Source organism: Oncorhynchus gorbuscha, linkage group LG09, assembly GCF_021184085.1.
Source record: "Oncorhynchus gorbuscha isolate QuinsamMale2020 ecotype Even-year linkage group LG09, OgorEven_v1.0, whole genome shotgun sequence".
In the NCBI taxonomy this organism is placed as follows: Eukaryota; Metazoa; Chordata; class Actinopteri; order Salmoniformes; family Salmonidae; genus Oncorhynchus; species Oncorhynchus gorbuscha.
This window is the reverse complement of record NC_060181.1, coordinates 50,772,488-50,788,849: the sequence shown is the minus strand read 5'-3', so window position 1 is coordinate 50,788,849 and position 16,362 is coordinate 50,772,488. Positions and strand designations below refer to the sequence as shown.

General features: G+C 38.7%; 1 protein-coding gene across 2 annotated transcripts; it reads left to right on the top strand.

The window, feature by feature from the left end:
- The first annotated feature begins 1,448 nt into the window (after positions 1-1,448).
- LOC124042860 (short stature homeobox protein) lies at positions 1,449-15,886 on the top strand. 2 transcript variants are annotated; one of them, XM_046360996.1, is made up of 5 exons: positions 1,449-1,810; positions 3,623-3,831; positions 10,473-10,530; positions 10,836-10,924; positions 14,157-15,886. In XM_046360996.1, exons 1-5 carry the CDS (start codon positions 1,561-1,563, stop codon positions 14,400-14,402), a joined length of 852 nt encoding a protein of 283 aa, XP_046216952.1. In that variant the 5' UTR covers positions 1,449-1,560; the 3' UTR covers positions 14,403-15,886. The 2 variants fall into 2 exon arrangements, with proteins under 2 accessions (XP_046216952.1, XP_046216951.1); XM_046360995.1 differs by having other exon boundaries at positions 10,815-10,924.
- Positions 15,887-16,362: the final 476 nt, after the last annotated feature.

Here is a 16,362-nt window from a genome sequence, read left to right as displayed (position 1 = left end):
CGTTATTGACCACACACGCACATCCCTTTACAAGTCTAAGTATTCAATGTGGAGACTCGGAACACCGAATTTTGTTGTGAGGAGGATTTACGTTCATTAACAACAAAGGGCGCAGTTCATGGCACGGGGGAAGTCCCTCTGCCTGAGCGCGTCGGCCACTGAGATGTGAGACGGGTTTTGTGATAAATGGAGAGATATCAAAACACGCACAGCTTCACTGAGCGCTTTCACACTGCCGGGGCTCTCTGGGTAGAAAACCCCAGGGACAGCTCTCTTCTCTCGGTCTTTTGTGTTTCTGAGCTGGACCCGTACATGCGTTTTAGATAATGTTCTGCCATTATAGCCAACATCTATTTCTATGAAAATCCTAGTTATAAATAAGGGAACATTTCACACCACATGTAATGTTATTGATTATCAATGCATTTTAAGAAACATACAGTTTATCACTTAGTACTCCCAGAGGTGTTTCAATAATATGAATTATGAACTAAATGTCTCGGCCAACTTCAGATTGAGCAAACAGACATGTAAAGTCACTGAGATTTGTTGAATTTGATTGGAAGTAGAAGCCCCTATAAATTGACGGGGGAATGTTAGCCGATTTTCTGGCAATCACCTTTTATGCATGTATTTCCTTCACTAATAATAGATGCATTGTAATCGTAAACACTTACTCACTCATAGTTTATGACGAAATTACCATTACAAAAGTAAAATAACATGGAATTTTTATTTGGTCTCCAAAACGTCGGAAACCAGTATTTGTTGTTAAGGAAATTCTAGAATTTGTAGAATCATTGGCATGTTATTTTTTGCAAATATTTCAAAGTGAATTACAATCTCAGAAAATGTGTGGACTGCAGCCTATTTTGAATTATTGTCACACGATTCACACCTGCAAAACAAAATTAATTATATGATATAGCCTATGCATCATATAGCCTAAATAGAATTATCCCTAGAGAAAGTATGGGTAATTGTACTCGAATCATGGACCACCATTGTAGGAAGCTCATACAGCATCACTAGTCTGTTGCCAATGCTTTCCACTGAATTGTAAATCCCAATAGTTGGAGCATATGTATTATATTATGATTGTTGTTTATGTTATTGTGATTTTAATTCTTACTTGTCAGCTCAAACAAATAGCAACACCAGGAGGAGCAAACCCAACCACTCCGTATTCACATTTCATAATCACGTTAATGAAATTATCGTTGAATTAATTAAACATGGGCCTACAGATCTCGCACGCTTTTCGCCGTAAGGCACCTTAGGCATTTTAATGACCCGTTAATTCAATTAACCGCCTCCGTCGAAGCATTGATTTCTGGAGAAGCTGCTGAAAGTTGAATTCAGACAAGTCGAGCAGCCCATAATTGCCCAAGACACAGAGATGGGGGCTGGGCTGAGGTGGCGGTGTATAAATAGTGTGCACTCAAAAACACAATCATAACAGCAGGAGTGATATCACGACGGAGCGCTCTACGAGCAGACTGCTAAGGTTATATAGGTAATTTTAAAGTGGATTTCGGTGCTCAGGACCACTGAGCGACCATGGAAGAACTTACAGCGTTCGTCTCGAAATCTTTCGACCAGAAAACCAAGGAGAGCAGTAAGGAGAGTATCACGTACAGGGAAGTTTTGGAGAGTGGCTTGGCGCGGGCAAGGGAGCTAGGGAACTCGGAGACAAGTCTACAGGACATAACGGAAGGCAGCAACCACTTCCCAGTACATCTATTCAAGGAGCACATAGAGCTAGAGAAAGAAAAACTCAAGGAGTTTAACGTTTCAAGGGCCACAGAAGGTACGTTTTTATCCACCGGCTCGAGTTGTAGCGTGAATGGCTGAGATGCATCGCATTCTTACACGGATCAAGCCCTTGGTTTTAACAATAACAGACATCGATTGTAAAGGTATTGTGGCCAAAACATTGACACGCTCAAAACTGTAACGAAAACATTTCGATTACTGCAGTTATTGTTGAAGGTATCTCGTAAACACAGGTCGTAGTAATTTGTAGATTCTTTGAAACACTTTTCTCTATAATAGCCTATTTTGAATGTAATCTATATAATAACAATATTATCTCACTGCTGTCGATCATTGTAGCATATTAAATAGCAAATCATATCGATTAATAATCACGTATTGATGGCGATGAGATTCACGATAGGCCTCAGCAATGTTTCCACTGCACAATGAATAGGAGTGATACTTTCCCTTCTGCCAGTCAGGATCCAGTAGCCTAATAATTTACATTTTAATCTCTCGTTCAATGGACCAGACATTTTTATTTTGACTGTTCACCTAATATGAAGTGCTTCTTGCTTTCATTTACATGACATAACACATATAGACCTACAAATAACTTCATACACAAAATTATCCCGTGCACCTCGAAGTTGGATGCATGCTCTTGCACTGTAATAGGCCTATCAGTGTTTGGATGTAAGTTCTCCACTACTTTTTTGTATAGCACACAATTGGTCCGTCTATAGGTCCGTATATAATGATGCATTTTTTTTGTTACAGGCAAAATATGATGATGATATTAATGATATACCAAGACATTAGACCCGGTAATAATATGTTTATAACCTGTCATCAATAACTATCTGAACATAACTGTCTTTTAAGTAAAAACTATTAACTTGTGAAATCTTGTGAAATATACAGATTTATAGACTTTTATACACACTAAGTTATGTTATTTATCAGGTCTATAAGTTTAACTGCCATGGAAATGGTTTGTTGTGTGATAGATAGGCCTATGATATCATATAAAACATTTCACGACAATTAGGCTAATAGGTTACAAACTCGAGGAATGACTTTTTTTCAATCTAGAAGAAAAAAATAGATATAATCATTAAGAAAATACCATTCACAACTTACTGTAAAACAATGACCACTATAAATTTAAAAAATAATAATCACATTAAAAATAATAGCATATAATGGTTGGTGTTGGGTATAGCCATGCTCAGTTTTAGATAGTGAATATTGTTGCTTTTCGGCAGGGCATTCCTGCCAATAAAGGTGCCATGCATGTGCGGTCTGTTAAATGCCATTGAGGAAATTATAATTAGACCTGAACGTTACATGCTTTTATGATCGAGGATATCATAATGTGTGTGAATCATGTTCAATATAATATAGCCTGCATTTTGGTAATTTATTTCTAAATACATTTGTAAATTGTATTTTGACCAATAGAGATCGAGCTTCTGAAAAATGTTCTCTTCTCTTTCTCTGGCTGACTACCATAACACCTTCTATATATCCCACCAAGTAAATATACACACACGTGTGTGTGTGTGTGTGTGTGTGTGTGTGTGTGTGTGTGTGTGTGTGTGTGTGTGTGTGTGTGTGTGTGTGTGTGTGTGTGTGTGTGTGTGTGTGTGTGTGTGTGTGTGTGTGTGTGTGTGTGTGTGTGTGTGTGTGTGTGTGTGTGTGTGTGTGTGTGTGTGTGTGTGTGTGTGTGTGTGTGTGTGTGTGTGTGTGTGTGAGTGAGTCTGAGTCTGAGTGTGAGAGAGGGTAGTTGCAGGTGCAGGTGTAAGCGTTTGTTATGTTTAATCTGGAGGTGTACTGTATTTTAAAACGTGTGTTCACGCAGGGATATATGAGTGTAAAGAGAAGAAGGAGGACGTAAAGTCTGAGGACGAGGACGCACAGAGCAAACTGAAGCAGCGGCGGAGCAGGACAAACTTTACTCTGGAACAGCTCAACGAGCTGGAGCGCTTGTTCGACGAGACTCACTACCCCGACGCCTTCATGCGGGAAGAGTTGAGCCAGAGGCTGGGACTGTCAGAGGCAAGAGTGCAGGTAACACCCGGTCTCCATCAACTGAAAGTGAAAACCATAAATATAAAGCTGTAGGGATAAAGGTATACGCTTTTGGACAAAAGCCTAGAAAGGTCTGTCCCTACTTTTCATCAACGTTTTGTACAAAAAAACGTGGGCAAAAAAGGTTGCGATTTTGAGCGGAAAGCATAAAGGATTGTTGTAGGCCTCGTTTCACAGAGCCTTCGTAGCGTTAAGATCATTTTCAGAACATTCTTACCTTCTTAGATGCTTTTTTGCCCTTCCATGTCATTTGGTTCACAGAAGATCTTCGCTTAACACAGATTCAAGATGTTTAGGCTATCCGTCTGACTGTGAATGCCGCTAACGTCTGAGCAAAGTTAACTACAAATAGCCTACAAAGTTGCCAAATTATTTGCAATTGTTACAATTTGATAATTTGATGCTTCACATGAAAATCGAGATGACTGCATTAAAAGTTAGGCTACATGGGCCTATATAGGCCAGGACTATTTACATTTGGTGTTATTTATTTATTCGGGAGAAAAAAACATCGAGAGTCAACACAACAACCAAATATAATATGAAACAAAACAGCAATCAATTCAATGTAAATTCAAAAATACAGCACAACACAAAAAGTAAGAAAAACAGTTACATTCATTCCTAAACTACTAGGTCCTCAATCAACACATTAAATTGCCCGAGTGGCATCAGAACGAACGTCCAATTGTAATGGGTTTTCTAAATTGTTCCAGCGGTGAGTTGCATTAAATCTAAAAGCAGATGTATCTTATTTGATCGAGACCCGAGGAACCTCAAGAGTTAACCAACCATGTGAACAGGTTTGGTAACATGTTTTTTATACTTCAACAACGAAGTTATGTCAGTCAGAAACTTGTGTAGTAGAGCTTTGTAAACAAAACAAAAAGATTAGTGGAGTGGCCTACGCGACTTTAATGAGGACCAGCCAACCTTTTGATACAGGATGCAGTGATGATTATTAAAACTGTCACTTGTGATAAAACGAAGGATGCTTTGCTAGACTGCATCCAAAGGTGTAGGAGAGTAGCCTAGTGGCGGCTTCATTCTGGTAAATGGTGTTACCATAGTCAAGAACTGGCAGGAAAGTTGAGTGTACAATATACTTCCTGTTTAAGGAACACGAAATCAATTTAATGCTCAATCAATTTTGTGTTAACATTTGGCGACTGGGCTACAGGTTGTAATTCTTTCCTCAATGTATTTCACGATGTGTAACAACATGTGCGCAATGATGTACCCAATCTTGTGATTTAGTACATTATTATTGGGTAAGCATAATAAGCCTCAATAGCCTATTTACATCCATAGGTGGTAATACAGTAACTCTCTATGAGCTTACCCGTCATCAATAATTATAAAGTTAAGGTAAACTGATGCGAGAACAGCGAAACTTTTCTTTCGATCCTATCAGTATCTACACATTGTCTAACGATGCATTTAGCGAACGTTCTACGTGCTTCTTTGGGACACTTAAAACGTTGGCTCGCAAATAACGATGCATCTGGTACGATCATCATAATGCTTAAATTACATGGTAACTGGGAAACGAGGCTCTGGACATGTTAGAAAAAAATGCGTGAGAGTTTGTCAGATTGAGACGTCCAGAGACAGTGGCATGTGGATAATTATAATGGGCGATTCAAGAAAATGAGGCCTACTGTAATTCGTGTTTCACAATAAGAGTGGATTTACATGAGTAAAATATGTCTAGTGAGAGCTATCTCTCTTCAACATCAGATTTGCAACTTTTCTGTTTACACTAGCCTTAGTTGTGGTGTGGCCAAAGGCAAATTCGTGCGTCATGTGTGATAGTATACCGTAAATCCAATTCAAAATATACAGGAGCTTCTCATCTAAACCATATTGCACATAATGTTGCACACTTAATTAATGCAATGATTCACACATGTGTAGACATTATACAGCCTTTAATTTTGAATTTTGCTAACAGAGAAAAACGTGTGGTTTACTGGCCTAATTCAAAATTAAAGACTGTAAAATATCCACACATTTGTAAATCATTGCATTAAATATTAAGGTAATTGCGGTAATTATTGCATGGACATGTGGTGTGGAAGAGCTAAATGTCTTTACACTGTACTACTCAGAGTGGGGGGGGGGGGTTGTATGTGGTGTGGCTGCTGGGTGTAGATGTCCCACACTAACTCTGGAGGTTGTGTGGGAGACATCTCCTAAAGATATCTTTGAATCTAGAGCCTTCTCTTTACATTACACAAGTGTCTCTGTTGGACCTAGTTTGTGTTGTCAAAGAAGTGTAGTGTAAAGCGGCCCTATATGGGTAAGATGGATGTAATGTAGGGCCCAGATCAGGAATTATGTATGGTCACAAATGAAACACGTTGCAGAAGGCTATACGGCCACAACTTATGGGTTTGCAATGCAACAGCCTGCTACAAACCATATTGATAAGCATCCAATTTAAAAACTATGTGGCTGTAAAAAAATCGAATGTTTAGATACACTTTGACTTACTTATAAAATGTATGTTGTCATATTGGTAAAGGTGATATCTTTTGAAAGTTGTTACTTCACATTGATTTCATAATTAAATAAATCAAATTGCTGACCTGTCAGGTTTGGGGTATATTCATTCTGAAACAGCGTCTTACTATGATATTTTTTAAATGATTTTATTTCCTTAAATTTCGTGAGATAAACACGTTAGGACAATCGTTTCCGGTGCACGTTAAATACAATGCATATTCAGATTTATAAATAAGATAGCGCTGAGGTTTCTGTTTTTATATAAATTATTCACCCACTTGCAATTGTCACCGGTTATGATTAATTTCATAAACTATAGGCCTAATATTATTTTTGGTTAGCCCTGCCTGTTCTCTTGGGGCCCAGTTATACCGAGATGTAACCTACACACACCAGATGCAACGAGACAAACATATCATGCGATTTAAGATTCAGTAAACTGTGTGGATGTAACTGACTCGATATTGTGGAAAGCCACATGATTTTATCACACAGATTGACCTCACGACCTCGGTGAAATTAGTTTGGCAATGTTTCTAAATTACATTTCTGGCAAATACTTCTCATGGATGGTATCAGGTACAATAAAAGACCAATAATAGCGCAATAATTATACTACTACTAATAATAATAATACTGTACTGGTTACTGTTAAACTTGTATTTATTTATTTTGCATTGAATAAATTATCAAGCAAATGCATGTCATGATAACAATGGCCTATTTAAAAAGAAATATTAGACAGACCTACCAAAATACTGTTGCTTTAAAGCAAATACAATTACACCTACAGCCATTGCCACATCATAGTTGCTCAAAGTGGCATTGGGTGAATTTAAACCTGTCTCCTGGCAGATTATTGTAGAAGAAAAGTTGTGTATGTAGTTAAAATAAAGGTTAAATAAAAAATTAATAACAATAATAATGTGCTTCGGAAAGATCTCACCACATCATTAAAATGTATGAAGAGATTGTACGAGTGCTTAGGGGGCACCCGTGTAGGCTATATGTCAGTCACCTCCTTTCCTCCCGTGTTGTCTTTGTAATATCTGGCATTGGCTTGATATACTATTCCCTTAAAAATGGATTAGAAATAGGCTAATTCAATTCTGCTGCAACTCAGTCGGTGGGACACCTCATGTTCTGAGATCTAATCGGAGGAATAAGTAATATTATAAATCTACACCCAGTAACGGCTTGCAAGCGCAACATGGCCTAAATACAATTCTGGTTAACAGGATATGGCAACATTTAGCAGTACCTGCTAAAACGCAGTGGGATAAATATTTACAACAATAACACACACTATCAACAAACACATAGGGCTATTTAATGGACTGAAATCGGCAGTTAGGGCCAAAACCACACACATTTAAAAACATCATCGCAGCCTCTCCTGTTCATGGCTATGGGACTGGTTTTCGATTTGAAAACCCAAATGAATCTGAAGAAAATTGTCCGGCAGGAATGTGGTAGATAGAAGGGTATAGAACCTGCACGTAGGTGTCGAAACGAAACCCTACGCCGCGCGCAGCTGTCGGGAATCTAATGGAAAGTTATGAGAGCTTGGTGAGGAGCGCGGAGTAATTTGATTAGCCCTACGACTAATATATTTAGGTGTCTGGTGCAGAGCTAAATTAAATGTAATTATTCACTGTCTCTAATAAAAATCCAAAGGAAATTAAATTAGGGTGTTTGTGAAGCGCATCATTGAGTGGTCCTTAATGGTGAAATTACTGTCGCAACCAGTGTAGTTCACTTTGATTATCATTCTGGTACGTAGGCTAATTGGAATTGATCCTGAGCTGTATACTTTTAGATTTATTTGTAGTTGTTGTGTTAATACAGACCTTTGAGGTACAAAAACAGTAGTGATTAAAATACACCTCGTGATATAGCCACGCCTAAAACAATCAAATAATATAATTAGCAGTATAAGAATAATGACATAGCCATAGCCAATAATAATAATAGGAAACAGGCTAATAATAGGCCATAATAGCCTATTCCTAAACACAACATTAGACAAACATTTGTTTGCAATATGCAATGTAGTGACAGATTGAGGTTTATTTATATTAGTTTTTAGTTAACCTTTACGTAACTAGGCAAGTTAGTTAAGAACACGTTCTTATTTAATCATCTGTGGGCAGGCAAAGTCAATAATGCATACTTTATCGACAAACGTATTATTGCAGTCCAATCCAAACGCCTTTAATGATGTTCACTTGTGTAAAATGGCTGCGGAACCATGAATATTTAGACAGCGCCCTTTGTGGTCATCTAATCGCGAATCCCGCTACTGTAAATTATAATCATAACTGGGGTCGAAGGGGAGAGGAGATAGTTAGTTAACAATAGGCTATGCTGCTTCTGCAACCTGGTGAGAAATGGGGCGTAGTTGGGTTACACAGAGTAACAGTGACCTTTTTTTGCACCGTTTGTTTAGGACTAGGCCTACATATATTTTAGTGTCGACATTATTGTTATTGTTATTGTTATTTTGTACGCAGCAAATTATCCAATGTTAAATCAACACTGACAGTGTCTACTGTATATGGGTTCACACGTTTCAGTGTTAAATTATCACACTTCTTAGTGTAAAGCCTTATTTTCATATATCCCAAAGTGCCTTGCCTTTGGAGTGAAAACCACCTTTTACAGTATTTGTTAATGACAGAGTCCTGTGGCCTAAGCAAATATGTTATCATTAAAATAAAATTTGCTGTGCATTCTCTAATTCAGGTAGATTATTTAAGACTGTTTTAAATATCTGTGTTTTTGCATATACATTGATTGATTAATCTTATGCTACACAAAGATACATAACACATGTATCTAAACTAATCCAATCAGTCAGATTTAATGCACCTGTTACTGAAATGGTTGTTCCAGTTTAAATGGTTCAGGTATTCTTCTTATCAACTTTCCTAACCCTGAGAGTCATTCTGAAAGCAGGGTGCATGTTAAACAAAATCCAACTGTTGGATAGCCTAACTCTGCCTGTATTCCAATAGGTTTTACACATCACTTTGCAAGCTGGCGTTATGTGAGTTGCAGGGCCTGATGTGGTCTGTAAACCAGGAGCTTCCTAACACCATGGTGTTAGGGTAAAATTAGGCCATCAAAGTAAGGCCTTATGATATACAGTACCAGTCAAAAGTTTGGATACACCTACTTATTCAAGGATGTTCTTTATTTTTACTATTTTCAACAGTGTGCAAAGCTGTCATCAAGGCAAAGAGTGGCTACTTTGAAGATTCTAATTCTAATGTATTTTGATTTGTTTAACACTTATTTTGGTTACTACATGATTACATATGTGTTATTTCATAGTTTTGATGTCTTCAATATTATTCTACAATGTATAAAATAGTAAAAATAAAGAACATTGGAATGAGTAGGTGTGTCCAAAAAATTGACTGGTACTGTATATGTATTTTCATAGAGTTATAATTTAATAATGGCATTTGCCTAGGTACTCACTTGGTGAAAGCCACAGGCCTTTAAATGGAAATAAAATGTAAAAAAAAATGATAGACATGTCTCTGTCACTAACAAGTACAGTCATGGAACTTAAGTATAAAATTCACTTGAAAAGAAAAGGCACCATGGGAAATATGCAAATTAGGCTTTACACCGCACAGTGTTAAAACAACACCTCAAAACAATTTACTGTAACACTACAGTTGTTAATTTCAGTAACAGTGTTGGCACTAAGCAAAGTGAGTCCAGTTTACTCTAAATCAAGTGTTTCTTTACACTGCATATCTCTCTACAGTAGAACTATGCAAACAACACAATCATGTTCATTTGAACACTTTAAGAGTAGAATGGGGAACACTACAAGTTCAATCTTGAACACTTTCTAAAGTGTTATTTTAACACCAGTTCTGTGGGACTAATATGTTCACTGAAACTAGTGTACATGTACATTTGACACTTTCCAAGTAAAATGGGGAACACTGAAATGGAGTTAAATCTTTAACACTTTCAAAAGTCTTATTTTAACACCAGTACAGTGGGACTCAAATGTTTACTGAAATTAAGCTACAGCTAAATGTATACCATTGATTTTGCTGTGTATTCACTGCTTACATTTTGATTTCCAGGTTTGGTTTCAAAACAGAAGAGCAAAATGTCGGAAACAAGAAAACCAGATGCATAAAGGTAAATTATATTTGACTATCCATCTATTTGTTTAATGATTTGTGTTGTGATGATTACTAAGCTTGTACTTTTACACTTGCAAATGTTTATTCCACATAATTCAGTGTCATGTAAAAGCTTGCTATATTTTGTGCAATACCTACAATAATTATGCTCGCATGTACTTTATTATGTTAAATTATTATATTATCAAGTGCAAAATGAAAAATTTGAATCTTGTAAACTTTGACCAACCATTTCAGCCTGCCTTAATAATCAAACATAACTGTCTCACTGTCTGACAGACACTTCTTCCTACTTTCCAGGTGTCATTCTGGGCACTGCCAGTCATCTTGATGCCTGCAGAGTAGCGCCCTACGTCAACATGGGAGCTCTACGGATGCCTTTTCAACAGGTGCTTCGTTTTCTATTTTTCATGACGAATCCCACATTCATTATTTACCTCGAAAATGCATGCATGAGTGACTGTTCACGAGCAAACGTCAATATTTAACATCCATTAACTGACAAAAAGCTATAGTTTCTAAATGTGTTAGCATGGTTGAAAGGTTTGATGTAGTCATACAAATTCACGCTACTTTCCCCCCTCTTTAATCCAATAGAACGTGTAGTTGATATTGAGCCCCAAAATATAAACAACCATACTTCTCAATCATCTCTCAAAGAGATAGGTTGCAGTGTACAAAGGCTAGGGTGGCAATTGAGAAACCTATGGAGCTGGGGGGAGGGGGGGGGGGTGCCCAATTCAAGTCAACTCCAGAACGCCTTTCACCTTTGGGGTGTGTTGAGAGTGGTGTATTTGTGCATGTGTGTTGGAGAGTCATTTGATCTGGCGGTGTCTGTTTTTGAGGCCTGGCCACTGCGTTGTTCACCTCACCCCTGTGAATAGCTTGGCTCTAAATTAAGCGAACGCCGCGGCAACGGGAGCACATAAAAGAGAGGATGAAAGCAGAGACTGGGGAGGTCTCTGATGGATATTGATGGTGAGCTGCGTTTGCAGGGAGGGAGGCATGAGGCCTGTGTACTGAGAGAGAAGCACTACCTCTACCAGGCCTGAGACAGACAGCAATCCAGGGTTACCACCCATGACTGTATTTGTTAGTGTTAGTTTCCTTTTAAAGGCCTGTAGCTTTTACCAAATTAGTATCTAGGTGAATGTTATCGTTAAATGAAACTTTATGACAAAATGTTACACATTGTAAGGCCTTACTTTGATGTCCTAGTTTTACCCTATCACCATTGGTGTTAGGAAACACCTGGTTTACAGGCCACATCGGGCCTGCAAGTCACATTATGCTGGCTTGCAAAGTTGGAAACCTAGTGGAATCCAGCCAGAGTTAGTGATGTTACGTTTGGAACCAGAGCTCCGAGGCATGCTTCCAAATCGCTAAGCAGCTAACTTCGAAGCAGTGTGCCAATTCGTGTATCACTTTATCAATGATGTCCAAAGCTTCATTTGACCACATGTTTTTTCAAACCATGTGTAGCAGAATGTGAGATCCCTCTGATTTCGTTGTGGTTCCGATGCTTTTTTAGTTTCCAAGCTGCTTTCATACACAACCTCTACTGGACACCATACTTACCAATATAGTTAGGATTTTATAAATGTAGTTTTACCTGACAGATGGCTCAGCAGGTGGAGTAGGGAACTATGGAACATTCAGGGACATGAGGGTATGAGGTCAAATCCTATTGAATGCACATTATTTAAAAAATATTTTACGTGAAACCGCACTTTCTTTCTGCACTGTTGTTCAAATAATTTGTTCTATATAATATACTATAACCTGGGTCGTTAGAGCCCTGAATGCTGATTAGCAGAAGCTTATATTTAAGCAATAAGGCACGAGGGGGTTTGTGGTATATGGCCAATATACCACCGCTAAGGGCTGTATCCAGGCACTCCGCATTGTGTCGTGCAAAGGAACAGCCCTTAGCCGTGGTACATTGGCCATATACCACACCCCCTCGTGCCTTATTTCTAAAGTATAAGCTTCTGTATTATGCATTCTAAATAATGCCATGGATTCAGTAAAAAATAGTAAACTTGAAAGCAGAAAAGTGAAGCATGACATAAGCAAGTCTGAAATGTAAAAGTGGAAATTGAAAACTTTAAAAGCGTTTTTTCAACCGTGAATATACAAGGGCTTCCCGAGTGGCACAGCGGTCTAAAGGTGTTTCCTCTGAGACATCGGTGTGGCTGGCTCCCGGGTTAAGCGAGCAGTGTGTCAAAAAGCAGTGTAGCTTGTCAGGGTCGTGGATGCAGGATGCATGGCTCTTGATTTGCCTCTCCTGAGTCCGTATGGGAGTTGCAGCGATGGGACAAGACTGTAACTACCAATTGGGATATCAATAAAAAAACTGTAATACACTACAAGTTTGCATTTCTTGCAGTGCAGGAAAATTCCTTCAACAACAGGATGGTCAAATTAAGATATTTACATTTTACATTTACATTTAAGTCATTTAGCAGACGCTCATGGCATCTGAAGCGTCCGTAGCGCCTCATGCCATGTTCCATTTCACTGATCCGTTGAGCAAACTTTACAGCACGCTAAGAGATCCCTTCTGAATTTGACAGACAGTCTGTACTGATACATTTGGAACAAGGCCCTTTGTTTGAATGTTAGCCGTGCCTTATGAAAAGTTAATATCCATGCATCTGGAATCGGGCCTCTTTTTTGAGTGTTTGGTAACAGTGCCACTTGGTAACCAAGGAAAAGAAACCTACTGGGTATTTATGCACTGCCTCGTGTCTGTGGGTCCTGTTACTGCAATGCAGTGAGAGTACAAATACTGGTCAGCAGTATGCAATGAAATAACATCTAAGAAAGCATATTTTAGGGTTTACATTAATTCTCTCTTGCAGTTAAACAACTTTAATTTCAATGATTTTCCAAAATAAAGAATTGGTAAAGACAGCTCGCTCTCTCTTAAAATGTTTACCATACGTTGCTTAAATTCAGTTTTATTTGGGTTGGATGAGAAAGCAAAAGGCAATCCACTTCTCTGTTTTCTGTGGAGTTTGAAACACATGAGAAATGGCAAGAGGCAACGTAGCTCTCCCTCTGAAGTACAGGGATGTGTAATTTTCACCTACTTCTCAAAATAATTGCAAAGAATGTGAAAACTGATATTCTATGCTCCTTATGACTCGCTTTCCCTTTGCTCAGGAACATTTATGGATAAATATTTATAATTCTAAATACGTGAATGTTGTTGGGGTGCAAAATTGTTTATTTATGCAGTTGAATCCATAATCAGGATAACAGGACATTGCATATTTCCAAGGTTATGAGGGAGTCCTCAGTGAATTAGACAAATCTGTGCAGGGTCTTAGAGAAACTTTGAATCCAGGCTGTGAAATTGGACATTTTGTCTGTGAAGTTATGTACGATTCATTAACTTTAAGAATAGCTGACATGAAAAAAGGACTCTGAGTGCACTTCCTAACTATTCTCTAAGAAAACACAAAGTAAGCAACAGCTTCGAGGGGATAGAACTTGAAGGATAATTTAATAGTGTCAAACTGTGTAACTTAAACCTTCAGCTCTCCTCACATACACACAGCCTGAATGGCTGGCAAGGACTCACTAACCTAGGGTTTGTTTTTGGTTGTCCTGCAGGTTCAGGCCCAGCTCCAGTTGGAGAGCGTGGCTCACTCCCACCATCACCTGCACCCTCACCTGGCAGCGCACGCACCCTACCTGATGTTCCCGCCCCCACCCTTCGGACTTCCAATCGCCTCGCTAGCGGACTCAGCCTCTGCAGCGGCGGCCGTGGCTGCGGCTGCCAAGAGCAACAGCAAGAACTCTAGCATCGCCGATCTCCGACTCAAGGCAAGAAAACATGCTGAAGCTCTGGGTCTCTGACCTCACCGGGCTTCCCCTCCACTTGCCCCACGCCCTCATAATAACCCACTTCTCACACAAGACTGAGCCCAGTGATCGGGTCTGATACTTATAGCTTAAACAAAAAAATAAAAATAAAAACACTGAGTGGGAGAATGTAAGAGAGAGACAGAGAGAGAGAAAAATAAATACACAGGTAAAGGGAGGGGTAGAGGATAAGTGGAGGAAGAGGAGGAGGAGGCGGTGGAAGATGGAGGATGGAGCGAGAAAATTGTCACAAAACCAGCTATCAAAACAACCACTTGTAGAGAGAACGGTATAAATAAATACCAATGAAATCTCCTTTTACTTTTCGCCCAACAGGCAGGACTTCTGCGGGGCCAGTGGCTCAGTCCACTCCAGGCACACATCACAAGTCCAGGACCATACAAACACATGTGGATGTCTGTCTGAGCTGAAGGACAGGGCCAGGCCAGGGCCAGGCTAAACCAGGCCAGACCAGACCAGGAGACTTTAGAACAAAGCAAACTGTCAAAGCAAGCAAGCAGGTTGCAAATACTAGAGCCTCACTGAATCCGATGCCGTCACGTTGACTTTACAGACTGTTGCATGTGTGAGAAAAGACACTGACAACACAAGGCATCCGACCCGCTCTAAACTTTACACACAAAAAAGACAAAACAAAACGCAAAAAAAAAGACATAAGAAATGGCCACTGTGTTGTTTCCTGCCGCTGCCCAGTGCATGAGTTTGATTGCAGGACTGCAGGTCTATCATGGAGCCTGGCCTTTATGTTGTATCTGACCTAACGCCCCAATTCTGTTGTATCACTGCCATTCAAACCGCCCTCTATACCCCTCATCCACAAGGTCAATTGTCATTTGGGTTTGATTTCCTTTAAACTTTTGACTGACAGGAAGAAGCAATTCGAATTCCTTATGTTTTCTGCTTTCGGAGGACGAAGATATGTGTTGCCAGGAATGTGTCTGAGTCCAAATGTCTTTTAGCTTTTCTCCTCACATTGTTCGCTCTCTCTAGCTTTCTTTCTTTCTGTTTATAGTGCTATTTCCTAGGAATAGAAGTTAAGATATTCTTTGCACTTCAGGTTTTGTATGTGTGCGTTTACAAATGGCACTACTAGAAGATACTACTTTACTAAATGAGGCGGGAATAGGAACCAATTTGGTTTTTATCATGTCATCAAAAGAGACGTTCACAAAACGTTTCGAAGGATAAAGGGTATAACTGCAATTTTTTTGTAATTTTTAAAACATGAAGGAAGCATCAGTTAAACTGAAATGCACGTTTGTGCAGTTTAAGTGCAATACTGTAAATATGAAAAAGTTATAAAATAATAATAAACAAATTGTTCATTGCTCATTTTAAACAAATGATTTTCAGTCATTTATTTCATGCACTGATAAAATCGGTGTGTCTAATTTCTTTGCCAAACAGATCTGTTTTTCCTAAAGCATTGTATTATGTTGCGAACTCATCCTCAATCATATGCCATAACTCCAGAGATTCAATGGTTTTCAAATGTAGTTTTGTACACATCAGAACACAATAATAGCCTGTTTAGGTAGACATGAGCACATGTGTTTCATGCTGCAGAAATTAACAACTGAAAAGCTAGGATTTGAATTAATTCATCATAATTGATATGGGACAAAGAATTTATGTTACATTCCACCAAAGATTCTAACAAATTTTACAATATATGTTATGGGAACAACAAAGCCATGGCAGTGTTGCTTTAGGCCTGTACATATTAAACGTTGCATGTTTAAGTTGCAGTTTCATGGTAAGATAAGTAAGATAACAAGATACAACCTAGATAAATAATGCCTACCACCTAGGATAAAATGTTGAACACTTGTAAATTCAAAGGTTATTTGTTTTGTGTCATTGAGAAACAGATCTCATAGTCAATAATGCCTCGGAATCTGTAGATCCTTGTAAGGTCTACCTCAAACAATGT

Coding starts and splice junctions, on each gene's coding strand:
- LOC124042860 (XM_046360995.1), top strand. CDS start 1,561: ATGGAAGAACTTACAGCGTTCGTCTCGAAATCTTTCGACCAGAAAACC. Junction 3,832..10,472: donor TGTCAGAGGCAAGAGTGCAG/GTAACACCCGGT, acceptor TTTGATTTCCAG/GTTTGGTTTCAAAACAGAAG. Junction 10,925..14,156: donor TACGGATGCCTTTTCAACAG/GTGCTTCGTTTT, acceptor GTTGTCCTGCAG/GTTCAGGCCCAGCTCCAGTT.